The sequence below is a fragment of the Peromyscus eremicus genome, chromosome 5, assembly GCF_949786415.1.
Source record: "Peromyscus eremicus chromosome 5, PerEre_H2_v1, whole genome shotgun sequence".
Taxonomy (NCBI): Eukaryota; Metazoa; Chordata; class Mammalia; order Rodentia; family Cricetidae; genus Peromyscus; species Peromyscus eremicus.
Window position 1 is genome coordinate 124697693 of NC_081420.1, and position 17138 is coordinate 124714830.

The 17138-nt window shown below is 51.6% G+C and overlaps 2 protein-coding genes and 1 long non-coding RNA gene across 9 annotated transcripts in view; 2 read left to right on the forward strand and 1 right to left on the reverse strand.

Annotated features, from left to right (window-relative positions):
- Rfx1 (regulatory factor X1) overlaps positions 1 to 1350 on the forward strand; it is a 35355-nt gene extending 34005 nt beyond the window's left edge. For all 5 annotated transcript variants that reach the window (XM_059264384.1, XM_059264387.1, XM_059264388.1 and 2 more), the window contains one exon: positions 101 to 1350. In XM_059264384.1, the coding sequence (XP_059120367.1) occupies positions 101 to 270 (170 nt within the window). In that variant the 3' untranslated portion in view covers positions 271 to 1350. The remainder of the gene's footprint in view (positions 1 to 100) is intronic.
- A 54-nt stretch (positions 1351 to 1404) lies between these two features.
- On the reverse strand, positions 1405 to 9352 carry Dcaf15 (DDB1 and CUL4 associated factor 15). Of its 3 annotated transcripts, none has more exons than XM_059264390.1 (13): positions 8975 to 9352; positions 7281 to 7378; positions 7062 to 7197; positions 6466 to 6572; positions 6213 to 6352; positions 5958 to 6143; positions 3154 to 3588; positions 2975 to 3066; positions 2756 to 2884; positions 2586 to 2671; positions 2330 to 2434; positions 2131 to 2246; positions 1405 to 1847 (listed from the first exon to the last, which is right to left on the reverse strand). In XM_059264390.1, the coding sequence occupies exons 1-13, from the start codon at positions 9104 to 9106 to the stop codon at positions 1792 to 1794; spliced, it is 1818 nt and encodes a 605-aa protein (XP_059120373.1). In that variant the 5' UTR covers positions 9107 to 9352; the 3' UTR covers positions 1405 to 1791. The 3 variants fall into 3 exon arrangements, with proteins under 3 accessions (XP_059120373.1, XP_059120374.1, XP_059120375.1); XM_059264391.1 differs by having other exon boundaries at positions 5958 to 6128; positions 8975 to 9351; XM_059264392.1 differs by lacking the exon at positions 5958 to 6143 and having other exon boundaries at positions 8975 to 9351.
- Positions 8985 to 16308, forward strand: LOC131911953 (uncharacterized). Its single transcript, XR_009379486.1, has 3 exons — positions 8985 to 9416; positions 9836 to 9993; positions 16129 to 16308. It is a non-coding gene; the product is annotated as an uncharacterized LOC131911953 (long non-coding RNA).
- Positions 16309 to 17138: the final 830 nt, after the last annotated feature.

Sequence of the window (17138 nt, forward strand, 5' to 3'; positions counted from 1 at the left end):
GGACCTGGGTTCCAGGGGTGGGGGCACCTGATAGGGAGGCCGGGTGTCCCTAGAAATTTCACAGCCTTTCGCTGAGCTGGGCTTGCTCTCTGTGCTCCAGACGAGGAGGAAGAGGAGGAGGAGGAGAGCGAGGATGAGCTGCCACAAGACATCTCGCTGGCTGCGGGCAGCGAGTCCCCGGCTCTGGGCCCAGAAGCCCTAGAACCACCGGCGAAGCTGGCGCGGGCTGACACACGTGGCCTCTTTGTGCAGGCCCTGCCCTCCAGCTAAGCCCAAGACGTCCCTGCCCCCTCCGCCCACCCAACCTGCCGTTGCTGCCCCTCCAGGCCAGGGTCAGTCCCTCCAGGCCAGGGTCCGGTCCCTCAGCTTTTGTGGCTTCACTGTCACCCTTCCAGCCCACGACAGCTGGAGAGGGTCCCTGTGACAGGGAAGGCTAGGGGAGCCTCCCCTCACATGGAGCCGGTACAATCATGGGCTGGGCTGGGCAGAGCTGAAGCTGCAAACCCTGACACAAAAGACGTGCCTTAAGGAGCCTGCCCAGGTGTCCCTCTCTCTCCTGCCCCAGCTCGAAGCCCTGTTCCCCCACTACCACCCCAGAGGGCAGCAGGCCGGCCCCTCCCCTGCGAACTGTTAACTTATTCTGCTCTCTGGCTTTGCACAGCCTGCCTGGGCAGACCCAAGCCTGGGCAGGCGCAGGTGGGTGGCACCCGGGACCCCCACTGTCAGCAGCAGCAGCAGCCCCACTGCTCCCCTTTCTTGGTATAAGTGCAATTAAAGCTGTGGGTGTCGCACCTTCTCCAGAGCTGGGTTCTCCTGGCCCCGCAGCCCAGAGAGGGGCATATTGTGAAGGGCCCCCGGCCTCCAGCTTCCAAAGAGGAGCATCCGGCTGGCTGCAGGGCCAGGTGCTCCAGACGTGAGGCCGTGCCCTGCGCCTTCCACCCTACTGGCTTGTGACCGAAACCTGCTCCCAGAGATGCTTCTCCTCCGTGCCGTGCCCCGACCCCTGTAACTATTGTGTGATTAGTGAGTGCCGCTTGAGCGGAGTCAGTAACTTGTTGGTTTTTTTCCAACCATCATGGCCTTATCCGTTCCCGTTTTCTCAGTGTCTTCAATCTGTGATAGATGTTTATGGAAAAAAAAAAAGGAAATCCGGCCTATTGTATAGAAATCACTATTTTGTGTGCTCCGCGTGCTACAGCTTTGGGGTGGTCCTGCACACTCCCCATGGGGTCTCCCTTCCCAGTGGTGAAAGTATCCACGCGCGTGGTAGTTTAGTGTGCTGTTTTCTACCTTTTTGTAGTCTTTCTTAAAACAATAAATACTGCTGTGATCTTTGTCTGTTGATGATTAGCAGGGTTGGAGGGTGTCTGTGTGTTGAGGACAGAACAGCGACACCAGCCAGGCTCAGAAATAAAGCATTTAGTACATGAAGAACAAGGCCAGGTGGCCACAGGGTTCCCACCCCAAGGGAGGGAGGCCTGAACCACTGGGGGCCTCCCTAAGGGCTACACTTGCAGCCAAGGAAAGGAAGGGCCAAAGCACAGGAAGCAGGCCTGGACTTCGCTAGGGCAGGCCAGGCCGGAGGGGCTCCTCCCTCTGCCCTTTCCCAACTTAAATAGGCATAAATAAAGACACATCCAGACTCTTGGGCCACCAGAGGCTGCTGCACCAGTCCCATCCCGCAACCTAACACTAGTGCCAATTGTGGCCCCTGTAGGGCCAGCCCAGGAAGGCAGTCCTCTCCCGGGCCTGCGGAGGTAGTTGGAGTCAGGGTCCAAGGCGGTCCAGCCCTCACAGCACAATCCAAGTGTACCGCTCACTGTCTGCCAGAACCTTCAGTGAGCACCCTGCAGAGAAGGACATGCAGGACCATGATCCACTTGTCTGATCCTGCAGACAACCTCCATGGGCTAACTGGACCCAGAAAGTTCCAGAAACAGGCTCCCTGGTGATTCCTCCACCCGCTTTCCCAGCCATAGTGAAACCCTCTGAGTAAGCCCACAGCTGCACAGCACTCAGATCGATGGCACCTCTCGCGTGTCCAGCATGCACACTCCCTTCAGCATGCCCTGGGATCCAGGGTGAGATCAAGCGTGCTGCCCAGCTGGGGCACTGGCGGGCAGTTCCTACCTTTGTGCAATGCCTCGTTCGTCATCCGGTTCACATAGCGGCCACTGCTCTCTGGCACCAGCCACTTCATGACCATGTCCACACAGCTCTTTCGGTAGGAGCTCCAGACACTGCCACTGGGGACAGGGAATGGGTCAAGAGGAGCCTTTCCTGCCAACTGGCCAGGCTTCCCTGGCAACCCACTCTTGCCCTGCCTCACCTGGTCTGCCCTTTGACCTCAGTTAGGTCACCCACGCTGACGGTCTCAAAGATGCCCGTGCTGAGGTCCCAGGCCACCTTTAGACTGGTATGATAGGTCTTTGGTCTGGGATGGTGGAGGACGAGGGTGGGCCAGTGAGTTCCTGCACTGGCTTGTCAACACACCAGTGACAGGATGGGCTCACCCTTTACACCCTGCACAGAAGGGGCTGGGTATGGCCACCATGTGAGGGTTAGCCAAGGGCCCTGCCACTTACCGGAGCTGGCCCTCCTCAGTGGGGGCTGGGAAGGCTAGGAGCAACAGGCCAATGTTGATCAGGACCTGGTTGGTTTCTGGGCAGACCTGGGAGTAGGCAGTGACGGTTATAGATAAGAGGTCCTCTAGTGGGAACACCCCAGCCTCCTGCTGTACCGGACGGAGCCTTACCTCCAGGATAACTATGTCATAGTCACTGAAAGAGCAGAACTGGTGACCCCAGGTGGCATCGTGACGGATGACCTCGTTGATGACATACTCGAAGTCCAATGTGAGCTGCTCCACTGTCAGGTACTGGCCCTGGGGACAGATGGCAGAGAGCCAAGGGTAAGTGGTGCCAACCACCCCACAGATCCTGGGTCACCCACGGCCTGCACAATGGCTACCCACCTGCATGTCTGTCCGTTCTCGCATGGGCCGTAAGTTGCGTCCACGGAGGTCAGTCACCACAAAGGGCAGGGAGATCTTGTCATCCTCAAACTCTGGGGAGGCAGGCAGAGGGTAGGAGCAGGCCAAGGGTCCTCCTGGGACTGCCCCATCCCAGAGCCTGTCCCAGGAAGCCCCCTCACCATCCTCAGGTTCTGTCCCTTCCCCAGACCGCAACACATAGTGCAACTTGGTGTAGTTGACGTAGCCAGGCTCTGGGGCAGATGCCTCTGAAGCAGGAGGACTGTCCCTGGGCACCACTTCCCCACTTGGGGCTGGTGGCTCTGAGGATGAGCGGCAGCAGCTACTTGAGGGCCCCAGGCCTGAGGGCAACCGAGCTTCCTCCACGGTACCACCCTTGGCCTCTTTGGCCCTGCGGAAGATGTCAGCCACAAACTCCTTGGCCTTGGCAATGGCTGGTGAGGGCTCGGGGGCTCCAGAGGGCCGAACTGGGGCCACCTCAAGGCCAAGGCTGGGGAAGGCAGGGACTGCCTCAGGGCTCCAAGGTCCTGGAGAGCTGGGTGGGGCTGGGGGCAAAGCTGTGTGGTCATACAGGATTTGGCAGAAACTGCTGTCACCTGCAAGAAGCATGAAGGGGGATATGTCACCACAGTTCACGGTTACTCTGAGCTGCCTCAAAGTCTGGATTATTAGAAATCCACCTGAAGGAGCCCCCTGGAGCATTTCCTATCCTGAAATCAGTGTGAAACCCTTCAAAGGGTATGAGTTCAGAAACCACATACACTCTGAACACAAAGACCAGACCTATGCAGACATGCAGGCATTCAAGACTTTTAAAAAAGTATGCTGGGAACAGAACATAGAGACTTTACTCCACTGCTGAGCCACCCCCAGCCTCAAACCTCACCTTTGAACAAATATGCTACTCAGAAAGGACACAGCAAATGAGACACACAAAGCTATTCCCTTGGGGTTCAGTGTACAGTGAGGACCGACAAGAGTCATCTCAGTGAGTTCTCACCATGCGACCAGACCAGCTCAGGCAGACAGGCCACACTCCTCAGAGGAAGTGGGGGTCAGCAGAGGAGCCTGGCAAGCCACCAAAGAGTGCCACACCTCTGCCTCTAAGCAGCACCATGCCCCTCCGAGAGGCTGTTGTCATAAGGGGCCATGGTGGGACACTTTCAGGAAAGAAGGTTATTGAAAATGGCTTGGCATAAACTTCTGGGATATGCTGAACTCCAGCTGAGGACAAAGCTGATACAGAACCTCAGGCTAAGTCCTCAGTCCTGCTTGGGCCTCGTGTGGGAGGCTCATGGTCAACAGTCAGCTGGCACAGCCTTGGTAAAGGTTAGTTATCTCTCCCATGGTGACAGAGGTGCCCAGGGCAGGCCTGATTTGGGGGGAACTCAAGCTGAGTCTTAGGATGAAGTGCCCTGTCCTTTGCTTGGCAGCCTGGTCACATGCACTCTACCCTGCCTCTTCCTTCCCCTGCCCCAGGGCAGCCATCTTAATGGGAATGCTCTTGAGTTCTCCCCAAATCAAAACATGTTATTAGTTTATCCCAAAAGTAGTGCCCAGCTCTAGATTTCTCTTCTGTGTCTGTGTCCAGATGTATTGTGTAGGTTGTGGCCTCTCTCTGGTGGTCCACAGGACACTGACCTGACCCTGTTCTACCACAGAGAAGGCACCAGGAGGCCCCTGGTTCCCTGATATGGACCTGAACACATACCCGATGAATTCAGGCTTTCTCAAAAGGGGGAGCCAGCAGGGCAGAGCTGTGGGCTCAGGCTCACAGGTCCTCACTCTATTCCTGCCAGCCAGTGACATCACACCACTTCCTAACATGTCACTCTAGCAAGACATGGAGAACTGGCTTAGCAGGTAAAGGAATCTGCCACTAGGTGTGCGGACCTGGATTCAAAATCCCTGGAACCCACATGGTAGAAGAGAATCAACTCCTGAAAGTTATCCTGATGTACATGGCACATGCATGTATACACAACTCATGCACAGACAGAGACACACAAAGATTTTTTAAGTAATACAAAATTAAAACATGCCAGACATGGTGGCACATGCTTTTAATCACAGCACTGGGGAGGCAGAGGCAGGAGGATCTCTGTGAACTTAAGGCCAGCCTGGTTTACAAAGCTAGTTCCAGAACAGCCAGGACTGTTACACAGAGAAACCCTGCCTCAAAAATAAATAAATAAACAAATAAATAAAATGTGATTTAAAAATTAAAAAAAAAAAAAAAGAAAAAAAAGAAAAAGAAGAAGACACCAGGTGTGGTGATACACATCTTTAATTCTAGCACTCAGGAGGCAGAGGCAGGGATCTTTGTGAGTTTGAGGCCAGCCTGGTCTACATGGTGAGTTCCAGGCCAGCCAGGGCTACTGAGACACTGTCTAACAGAAGAGACACCATGCAATTTGTTACTGATATTCCCCGACACCAAGGATGCACGGCAGGTACCACTGGCTATGGGGGGCTCATGGCACTACCTTGTGTCACACCATCAACACTGTAACAACACTGTCTCTCATGCTCACACTGTGACAGACTGTCCAAGAGTGCACTGCTTAGGACATAGCCCTGTCCTCAGAGCACAGTAACTGGAGTGCACCACATCTTCTTTTCTGTCATGCTGGGAAGGGAACAGTCCTACAGGCATGAGCTCAGTAGGTCTCTAAGCTGAGCTCCCTGAGCAGTGCCTCCTAGAAACAGCAGTGCTACCTGCCCAGAGTAATAACCTCTAGCCCACTATTGCTAAAGCAGCTCCTGGGTTGACAAGCTGTACTTCAAGTAGCTACAAGGCCATCACTGAACATGTCAGCCCCTTGGAAAATTCTAGTGCACAGTACTGGGGGGAGGAGGGGGTAATGGCACCAGCCTCCCCCACCTCCCAGCTATGTAACCATGAGAGACTTGACCCCTCTCAGCCAGGTCTCCTGGTCTGCCCTGTGAATAGAAATGGGCCTACCTGCTGAGTGGACAGAGACAGCGCAGGCCACCAGTGAGTAGCTGGTGTTGAGAAGCACCACCTGGTCCTTCTTGAGTTGGAAGGCGGGCTGGAAGGTGGGGAAGGGGTACACCACCTGGTATTTGGTGTGCAGCATGAAGCCATGCCGCAGGCACTGTGCGCTCGGGTCCCCTGCAGCAAGACACACTACAGCTCACTTGATGCCTGACGGCGGTCCAGCGGCCATGTACCCCTCCAGGGCCCCTGATGTCTCACCTGGGTGGGCACGACTGGCATCCTGGCAGGCAGCACAGCGACCCCGAGGTGGCACAGCCACAGTGCTGATGTAGATGTCACGATGGTTCTCATCACTCATCATCATCATATTCATGAGCATCCCATTGGCTGAGCGGGTACTAGGGGTAGCACACCCTCAGCCTGAAGCCCATCTGGGGGCCACCAGCCCACCCTGCCTGCCCCGTAGCCACCCTGCCTGCCCTGCAGCCACCCTGCCTGCCCCCAGTCTCACTTGAATCCAAACACGATGACCTTGGAAGCGTCGCTAGGCCACTCACACACAGTTAGGTACAGGTCGCTGTAGATCTCCTCATCCTGGAAGAGCCGCACCTGCCGGACCTGAGCAGCACGCTCAGTCAGTGGGAGCTTAAACGGGGGCTGACCAGAGGATGGAAGATCTACACCACAACCAGGCTACAAAAGAGCTCCCCTCACAAGTGGCCCAGGAAGGCCTGAGCCAAGAGAGCCCTGCCAGCTGGGGAGACCTGACTGAATATATTCTCTCCTGGCTCCCTCTGGGTGACAAAGCCCATGTGCAACAGAAACTGAAGCAATAACACCCACCTTGGGGCAGGGGTCAAGGATGAATGCTAAAGCCACTATGCCAACCTGTGTGAATGTAAGAAATCTGCCTGCATCCCGCCCAGGCCAAGGGCGTCAGATGGGCTGTACATACTCCTTGAGCCAAATGAAATTACCAGTTTGAACTAAAAAGTCAGCAGCTCCACAAGGGTCACCCCACTGGTACATCACTGCCATTTTATACACAGACTGCATGATGCAGGAGCTGCTGAGACCCTGCTGTCTGAAGGGCCAGCCCAATCCTACCAGCTTGAGTTTGCTGTGGACGTTGAACTCCCACCAGTAGAGGTGGTATATGTAGAAGGAGAAGTCGTCATCCCCACTGCTGCTGGTGTAGGAGAGGACATAGCGGCCACACTTGGAAAATCCCAGGAAGATATGGCTGTGGGCGGAATGGGCACAGTGGCCAGATGAGGTCAGGCTCACAGCCCCACCTGCCACCTCCCAGCCTGGCCTCAGCCTCACCCTGCATAGAGAAAATCCTCGTCTACGATGTTCTTGAGGGACACGCAGACCCTGGGGGGCAGCTTCCGGAAAAGACGAGGTGAGAGCTGCCCACTGATCTGGGGAAAAGATAGCCAGGGCTCTTCAGTCAAGTGGTTCCCTGCCTCCTTACCAGAGGCAAGAAGCCGAGCAGCTTCCACAGCCCACTGCTGGGGCAGTGGGAGACACCTAGGCCACATGACGTAACAAAGCACCCTAACCCCATCAAGGACCCTTGCCGTATACCAGCCCTACCCCTGTGGATCCAGAGTCCTCTCCCTGTAGAAGGGTCCCCTCCCTAGGCCACCTGGCTCCTTCCTGAAAGCTGACCATAAGAAAGTAGAGACTAGGATGCGGCCATGTATTCATTTGCCTGTTCTCAATTAGCCCACAAGGGGACCCATTTCTCTTTTTAGAATGTATTTATTGTGCAGGCTACAACCTACGTAGAGGTAAGGACAATCTGCAGGAGTCTGCTACCCCATTTCACTATGTGAGTCCTGGGGATCACACTCACATTATTATCAGATTTGGTGACAAGTACACTACGGAGCCATCTCACTGGCTAAAACCCCAGAACCCAAAGCACCCAGTATTCCCAAACTGTCTCCAATCCATTATTAGACAAATCCTTTTCTTAATTAACTGCAACCTGCCAACCGTCACACCGTAAAACATCACCGAGGAAGGATCTGAGGAAACTTGACAGGCATACACTGACCACTGGGAAGCTATTTTGGCCTGCCTTCAAGAAGATAGTGGGAAAGAGCTGCATGGGAAGGGCTGGCACCTTGCCCTCAGTACATCTCAACCCACAATGCGAATGGTTCTGTCGGCCAAGCCTTCCCGAGAGGGTATAACCCTTGCCCAGGGAGCGCCCAGGCTAAGGCAGAGCCACAGCCCTGCCTAGGGAGCACCAGTTAAAAAAGATGGAGGCACGGTTTTGCCCTCACCCAGCTTCTAATTTCTAGTGCACGTAGCCAATCTTGTTCCACTGCTGCCCACTTAACAGGATATTCACATTCCTGCCCTTCCAGGTGTCCCAATCTGACGAGGGAGACAGAGCCCTGATCAAGTGGCTTCCACTTTGAGAAGTCCTGGCCCTACTCTGGAAACATCAATGAGTGAGGCAGACCCAGGTACACCAACTCCGTGATGGTCAGAGCTGGGACAGAGAAGGAGCACCAGGCACTGGATGCCCAGAGCCAGCAGCAGGGACTCTGCAACCGGAGTGGGGAGCTGGGCGGTAAGCTCCAATACGGAGCAGTGCTTTGAAAAACGGGTCTCAGCGAGGGTCTTCCCTGCCTCCAGATTCCTCGGGAAGCCTCTACAGAAACCCGCCCAGCCGCCTCCGTCCCCGCTCCTTCCTCCATGACTCGCCCCGGCCTCCTCCACCCAAGCCCCTTCCCCGATGATCTGGCCCAGCCGCCTTCATCCAAGGCCCCCTGCAGGTGACCCGCCCAGCCTGCTCCATCCAAGTCACCAACCTTCGCCACCCCAACCCGCGCCTCGGCACCAGCCTCGGCCCGGCCATCCCCTCCTCATCCCCACCGCCCGGCCCGCCCAGCCCCCTCCCGGCCCCGCCCCCCACCTCGCCGCGCCGCCCTCCCTCGGCCGCCTCCCGCGTCCCCTCCTCCTCACAACCGGGCGCGCTCGCCTCAGGCTCCAAGCCTCACCTTGACCCGCTCCAGCTGCTTGAGGACGTGTTCCCGTCGCCGCCCCGCTGCCCGCTTCCCCCCGGCTCCCCCAGGGCCGCCGCCGCCGCTCCCGGCCCCGCTGTTCCGCTCCGATTTCGAGCTGGGCGCCATTTTCACCCCCTCCCTCCACTTCCGGAGCAACCGGTCCCCTAGCCCCGCCCCCTCCGCGTTCTGATTGGCCCTTTCTCCTCACAGCGGCCAGCCGGTTGGGTGACAACCGGCATTCTTGGCCTCTTCCCGCTACACCTGTCCATCAAAGCTATTTCGGCTTTTGGTTGGTAGAGATGGCAACAGCTCCCGCCTCATTCCCGCCCTTCATTACGGATAAACCACTCAGAAACCATTGTGGCGTTCTTCGGCCAGAAAACTTTAACTGAATAGGCGAAGATTCCTGTCAGGCGTGACATTGACACGCCCCTGAGTAGGTTTCCATGGAGACCACTAGCAGTCCAGGCCGGTGGGCGGGGCGATGGGAACCCGTGGTCCACAAGGGTCAGAATCTTCACCCTGGCTCTGGCTCAGGCGGGAGGGCGGAGGCCTGAGGAGCATCCTTGGGCGGCTAGGGAGGAGACCAGGAAAAGACAGTGGGAAAAAAAAAGAATGGTTCCTATTTAAACATCTTCCAAACGACAGTGACAATGATAGCACCGGTCAATATCATGCCGTTTTAAAAAATTGCTTTTCATGAGTCAGGCGTGGTTCTGAGCTTGCACTTCCTTGTGGAAGCCCTGTTAGGCCTATCACACTGTTGATGATAATAAACATTACCGGACATGGATGCTTCGTGCACAAGTTTTGCGTGCATTCACTCAATCTCCGCAACGGTTCTTTATTTTACAGTGGATCAGACATAAAATGAGCTCTCCTGAAGACATGGCACTTGTGTACCGAGGCTGCTGGCTGCTCGTATTACAGTAGCAGAAGAGCCAACATACTTAATGGAGTTTATGGAGAACCCAACTAACAGGACAGGCCATAAACAGGGGCGTGAGTTCCAGGTAAGGGTAGAAAGGCAGTTGGAAAGCAGTCTTATGCAGTGTGGCGGTAGGAACATTCCAGCAAAGGCAAAGGTTTCTGGGGAGTTTCAAGACTGTGCGACTAAACCGCAGTGACGTATTGATTAGTGATGGAGACATGTACTGTGATACTGTCATTGGGTGATTTCATCTTGGGGCAAAGACCAGAGTCCTCACTAAAATCCCTACAGCATGAGGAACCAACATAACCTTCCATGAGCAGACCCACCCTCAGCTGAATCATAGACTAATGGGGCCAGAGCCGAGCAATCAAGAGGGAAAAGATGAGCAAGGACGCAGCATATGTGTCTACGTATGATGTGTGTATGATTGTGTGTTGACATGTATGCAGATGTGCTTTACCCATGAGGTCAACATTGGTCTATCATCTCTACCTTGATTTGGGGGTGGGAATTTTTCCTTTTTCTTTTTCTTTTTTTTTAGACAGGGACTCACTGTATATAGCCTTGACTGGCCTGGAGCTTGCTATGTAATGTTGACGAGGCTGGCCTCAAACTCAGGGAAATCCACTGCCTCCTGAGTCTTTTACTGAGCCTGGAGCTTGTGATTTCAGCTAGGAGACAAGATCCACCCAGGGATGCTAAAGTTGGGAACAAAACTTTAGTGAGGAATCTGGCTTTGCTGGCCCTTTATTCATCCTTGGAGCCTTCTACTACAGACACTCCCCCCTCCAGGAGGTGGGGCTTACTTCCTCCCTGGTGTAGGGATTAGATTAGTGTCTTTACAGAAAGACAAACTAAAGTACGCATGGTGGCACAGGCCTTTAATTCCAGTCCTAGAGAGGCAGAGGCAGGTGGTTCTCTGCGAGTTCTAGGCCAGCCTGGTCTACATAGAGAGTTCCAGGACAGCCAGGGCTACATAGTGAGACCTTATCTCAAAACAAACAAACACACAAACAAAAGGGGAAGTAACTGGAGGGAAAAAGAAACCTGGCCTGGCAGAAAGTTCTTAACCAAGAGGTGGAGGTCAAAGACGTCAGCTGTGAGCCATGTTGCTCTCCTGGACATGGGACAGGTCTGAGGAAAACACCTTTTCTTTCTTTTTGTCACTGTTGGTGTGTGTGTGTGTGTGTGTGTGTGTGTGTGTGTGTGTGTGTGTGTGCACAAGGACATCATGGCATGCTTGTGGAAGTCAGAGGATAACATTCATGACTTGATTCTCTCCTACTTTAGATTCCTAGGTTTTTTTGTTTGTTTGTTTGTTTATTTGGTTTTTTAAATTTTTTTTTTTTTTAAAGCAGGGTCCCTCTGTATAGCTCTGACTGTCCTGGAACTCACTGTGTAGACCAGGCTGGCCTCAAACTCACGGAGATCCTCCTATCCCTGCCTCCTGAGTGCTTGGAATAAAGATGTCTACCACCATGCCTGGCTGATTCCTAGTATTGAATTCACTTGTCAGGCTTGTGTGACAAATACCCCCCACATTTTTTTGAGGATCTCACTATGTAGCCTTGGCTGCTCTGGAACTTTCTATGTAGACCAGGTTGGCCTTGAACTCATAGAAATCCACCTGCCTCTGCCTCCCAAATGCTGGGGTTAAAGGTGTGCATCACCATGCCCAGACCCCTTTTCTTTTCTTTCTTTTTTGAGAAATGGTCTTGCTGTGTGATTCTGGGTCGCCAGCGCAGGAATGACAGGTAAGTCCACTGCTCACGGCTTCTGAGAACATTTACCCTAACCCTATAACCTCAGTCTAACCCTGAGAACACACGAGGTAGATAGTTATCTGTCCCCTATTCAAGAACATTCTATACAAAAATTATGATTCAAAAATGAGCAGAGACCGGGGACGGTGGCATAGGACTGTAATCCCAGTTTTTAAGAAGCTAAAATTGGGACTGAGGAGATGGCTCACTGGTTAAGTGCTTGCTGCTCTTACAGAGGACCTGAGTGCAGCTCCCAGGTCAAGGGGCTCGCACTGCCTATAAACCCAGCTCCAGGGGAATCCAATGCCCTCTTCTGACCTCTGAGGGTACCTACACTCACATGCACATACCCACACACTTAGACTTATTTTTAATTATAAAAAAAGTCATTTTCTTTATTATAAGTATAGTTTATATTAAAACTCCAGACTGTGAATTTAGAAATAGGAAATTAAATTCCTTATTTAAAAATAAACTCCTTTATATTAAAAAAGAAGAAGAAGAAGAAGAAGAAGAAGAAGAAGAAGAAGAAGAAGAAGAAGAAGAAGCTAAAACAAGAAGAGTGCCTCAAGCTGGATCCTGGGCTGAACTACAGAGTGACACCCTGAATCAAAAAAGCAAGCTGAGCCTGGTGACACACACCTATGATCCCAGTACTCAGTGAAGGGAAGAGCATTGTGAGTTCAAGCTCATTCATGGTCCTGTGGTGAGTCAAGACCAGCCAGAGCTACTTGCAACCCAGGGGAGAAAGAGAAAAAAGAAGAACCACTCCAGACAAAAATATTCATATATGAATAAATACAAACAGCCAAGTAGTGGTGATCCACGCCTTTAATCCCAGGCAGAGGCAGGTAGATCTCTGAGTTCAAGATCAGCCTGGTCTACAGAGTGAGTTCCAGGACAGCCAGGGCTACACAAGGAAACTCTGTCTCAAAAACAACAGCAACAACAAAAACAAAACAAAAAAAACAGTTCTGGGGGGCAGCAGCCAGGCAAGTTGTTCAAGTGAGCATGAAAACTGAGTTTGATTCCTCAGAACCCTTGGCAGGAAAGGTCTGGTATGCCTCACAATCCTGGCAACAGAGACACAAAGGCCAACCCATGGCGCAGTATATCCACACCCCACTTCGGAAAGCGAGGTAGGGCTCAGTGGGTAAAGGCGCCTGCTGCCAACTATGATGACCTGCGTTTAATCTCTAGAAGACACATGGTGGAGCAAATGAACAGTTGTCTTCTGGTCTCTGTATGTGCCCCATCATAGGGTACGCCTGCACATACACATACGTGTAAAACAAATACATTCATCTAATTAAAAAAAACCTGAACATTGAACTTCCAGGCTGTCAAGGATATGAAACTATGTAGATTGTCACCCAATGAATGAGACTTTTCTGGGTGGGATCTCGAACCAGAGAAAGGACATCAGAGGGAAAACTGGTAAAATTTAAACACAGTCTGTGGCTCAGTGAATATGGTCCATGGTTACCAACCACTCTCTAGAAGTGGTAAAGCCTCCGTGGTTGCACAAGATGCTGACAGAGGAAACTGAGTGACTGTGTAGACTTAACATGATAGACAATGGCGGCCAGCTTGAGTTATACCAGTATAGCTGCTGAAGAACTATGCTTGGGTCTTTCCTGCACAGCTCCCCAGCAAACCACGTTAGACAGCCATTAGAGGTGTGTGGGTCAGGATCAGGGATGAGCCTAGGTCTTTCATTTTAGCTTAGAATAACCATGTGCATTCCATCCAGGAGGAAGTCATATTTATACACCCCTCTGATAGGGGTCTGTAGGACACACGGAGGTCTTTGTGCTCACAGACATGCACTAGAAGAACCTGGAAGGTTCCTTCAAGGCTGGAACAGACACGCTTTCTGGCCTGGTGACCTTGGCACAATCTGTGTGGCCGGACTTTCGGGCGCTGGACCCTCCTCCAGACCCTTCTTGTAAACTTGGTTTTCTCAGTCAATTGATAGACCCTGTCTTTATGGAAGGTGTCACATTTTACAAAGAAATTTGATGTAGTCACATCTGATCTGTATTTAGCTTGCTTACTCAAAGAGATTTAGGTATGCTTTGTTGTGCACGAGGGATTGAGTTAATCATTACAAGAGAAGTTTTCACTAGATGGTGCTGTGCTTAAATAGGACTAAAATAGACCACTTGGGGTCAGACTCCCGAAGTGTGAGCCAACACTGGCTACTGAGTGGTGTGCTGAACTGTCTTCTTGGCTCCCAAAGCACCCCATTCTGCTGCCTGTGAAGGTCACAGAGACACCTCCATCCCTGGCCTGCTCCAGCTGGTCTCTCCAGGTCTGTTGTTGTTTTGTTTTGGGCTTCTGATGGTGAATTTTGGATCCTTCTGCTTCCACTTCCAAGTGCTGGGATTACAGGCATTAGCCACCATGAACTACTTTGTTTTTGGTTTTTTGAGACAGAGTCTTACGTATCTCAGGCTGAACTCTAACTCACTGTGAGACCCAAGCTGGCCTTGAACTTCTTTTTTTTTTTTTTTTTTTAAGATTTATTTATTACATATACAGTGTTCTGTCTGCATATACACCTGCAGGCCAGAAGAGGGCACCAGATCTCATTACAGATGGTTGTGAGCCACCATGTGGGTGCTGGGAATTGAACTCAGGACCTCTGGAAGAACAACCAGTGCTCTTAACCGCTGAGCCATCTCTCCAGCCCGGCCTTGAACTTCTGATCCTCCAGCCTCCACCAATATATCTGGACTGCAAATGTGTTATGCCACATCCAGCTTCCAACTGGTCTTGCTGCTGCCAGAACCTCCATATCAGGCAGCCTCTCCACAAACACCCTGAGATGCTAAACGGTCTGTCTCACTTTGGTGTCTGGGTCCTTGGCTTTGGACTAGTCTTCACACACTAACAGCATCCTCCACATGTGCACACATGCATATACTACACACACCACAGAAAAGAGTTCTCTATCCCCCTCCATCTCTTTCTTGAGACCCAAACTCACAGTCATCCTCTGTCTCAGCCTTCTGAGTGTTATGATTACAGGTGAGACCTACTACATTCAGCATAAGAATGTCCTTCAACATCTTTGCAAATTTTAGATAAAAGTAAACTTGTTTCCGAATAAAAGCTTGAGGACTGTTGGGCATTGTGGTGCACACCTTTAATCCCAGCACTCTGGAGGCAGAGACAGATGGATCTCTGAGTTCAAGGTCAGCCTGGTCTACCGAGTGAGTTCCAGGACAGCCAGGACTACATATAGAGACCCCGTCTAAAGAAAAGAAAACTACCTTTAGGGCCTTTGATGTGTCCCAGTGGGTAAAAGTGATTGCCACCAAGCCTGATAACCTATATTTGGCCTCTGGAACCCACATGATGGAAGGAAATACTCGACTCCTACAAGATTCCCTCCAAGCTACACAAGCCCACAATGGCACACACATGCATACACACTATATTGCAAATAGTAATATATGTAATAAGAGAAAAACAACCCAGAGGTTGACTTAGCAGGCAGTTCTGGCATCCAAGGGCATCTGGCTATGGCCTTTGTATGAGTGAGTTTACTAAGTATGTAACAAATCACAGTGAAATAATAAATAGCAAGTGATGTTAGTCTGATGATAGATACACGGATGATAGGTAGATGGGTAGGTGGGTGGATGAATAGATGGATGGATGGGTGGGTGGATAGATGGATGGATAGATGGGTGGATGAGTATATGGATGGATGGGTGAATGGGTGGATGAATGAACGGATGATGATGGATGGGTGGGTGGATGGGTAGATGGATGGATAGGTGGATGGATGGGTGATGGATGGGTGATGGATGGGTGGATGGATGTGTTGTGGGAATCTTTCTGGAATAAGCATCTCAGTACCAATGAGAATGGAAGAGAAGAGATGTCACTGGTGGACCAAAGCCAGGACAGCTCCTGAAAGGCCTTGGTCTCAGGTCCAGTTTTCATTCTCGTTTTATACTCTTAAACCACAAATTGGGGCAAGCAAGCAAGAGAGATTTTACAGACTCCTAAGTGGCAGTCAGCCTTTTATTTTTCCAGGCATGTGTTATAAGCTTTTGTGTAAGTTACTAAGGTGTAAGCTTTGGAGTCAGGTGGTTGAGGGCAAGGACGCACGGTGTCAGCTGTTTCTTCAGGTCATTCTGTCCCAGGTGGCAGGCTCCATGCTTGGAAATGAACAGTACAAGCAATGCTGTAAGTAAATCTAATGCCTATCTCGGGGAAAGAAAGTCTGTGTTTGACCTTATTCAGCTCCAGATGGGCTTCCCACGGAGCTTTCTCTCCATGGCTGAGTCTGCAGCTCTTCGTCTCCCTCAGACACTTTTATATTATGGGGTGGACAGTATGAACAGTAGTCAACACAGTTGGAAACGGTTCACCTTCCAGCTATCTCAGGGACATGGTGTTTTCACTCGGGCTGTTTTGCTTTTCTTTCCTTGCAGGTGCAGAGTTGGGGGAGAGGGCAGCTCATCCCTAGACAAGGAGTCTTCGAGGACACTTAACATAGATAGAAGTGTTTGGGTCTGAATTAGGGGTAGCAGCCTCACTTACAGAGCTACATTGTCAAATAGCACGTGACAACTGACCAACACAATGTCCACTGCAGCTGGGACACTGGTGAAACCGGCTTCTTTATAAAAATGTTTATTACAGTTATTTGTGTGTCCATGTCCATGCATGTGTATGGCACCCGTGTGGAGAGTAGAGGACAGCCTGTGAGGTATTCTCCTCAGCCCTTCCTGGAAATGCCTTCACAGACACACCCAGGAGCCAGTCTCTTAGTTGATCTCAGATCCAATCAGGTTGAAAATCGATACTAAGCGTCACAGGGCTAGGGAGATGGCTGAGTCAGTAATCTGCTGCACAAACATGAAAACTGAGTTTGAGTCTCAGAATTCAGGCGTTAAAAAGTCACTTGGCACATGCCTTTAATCCCAGCATTTGGGAGGCATAGAGAGGCAGGATCTCGGTGAGTTTGAGGACAGCTTGGTCTACATAGCAATTTCCAGGACAGCCAGATATTCTTAATGAGATCCTGTCTAAAAATAAAATGAAATAAAATAAAATAAAAATAGCCAGGCAGTGGTGATGCATGCCTTTAATCCCAGCACTCAGAAGGCAGAGTCAGGCCGATCTCTGAGTCTGAGGCCAGCCTGGTCTACAAAGAGAGTTTCAGGACAGCCAGGACAACACAGAGAAACCCTGTTTCAAAAAAACAAATGAGCTAGGTGGTGGTGGCACAGGCTTTTAATCCCAGCACTTGGGAGGCAGAGGCAGGTGGATCTATGTGAGTTTAAGGCCACCCTGGTCTACAGAGTGAGTTCCAGGACAGCTAGGACTACACAGAGAAATATATAAGTGTTTGTCTTCGTTAGGGTTTCTATTGCTGTGAAGAGACTCCATGACCACGGCAACTCTTATAAAGGAAACCATTTAATTGGGTGCCTTATAG

Excerpts from the sequence above, each read along its gene's own strand:
- Dcaf15 (XM_059264390.1), bottom strand. The coding sequence starts at position 9,106 with ATGGCGCCCAGCTCGAAATCGGAGCGGAACAGCGGGGCCGGGAGCGGC. Across the intron at positions 6,573-7,061 it reads TCCACAGCAAACTCAAGCTG|GTCCGGCAGGTGCGGCTCTT; the intron begins GTAGGATTGGGC and ends CGTGCTGCTCAG. Across the intron at positions 1,848-2,130 it reads GAACGAGGCATTGCACAAAG|GGTGCTCACTGAAGGTTCTG; the intron begins GTAGGAACTGCC and ends CCTTCTCTGCAG.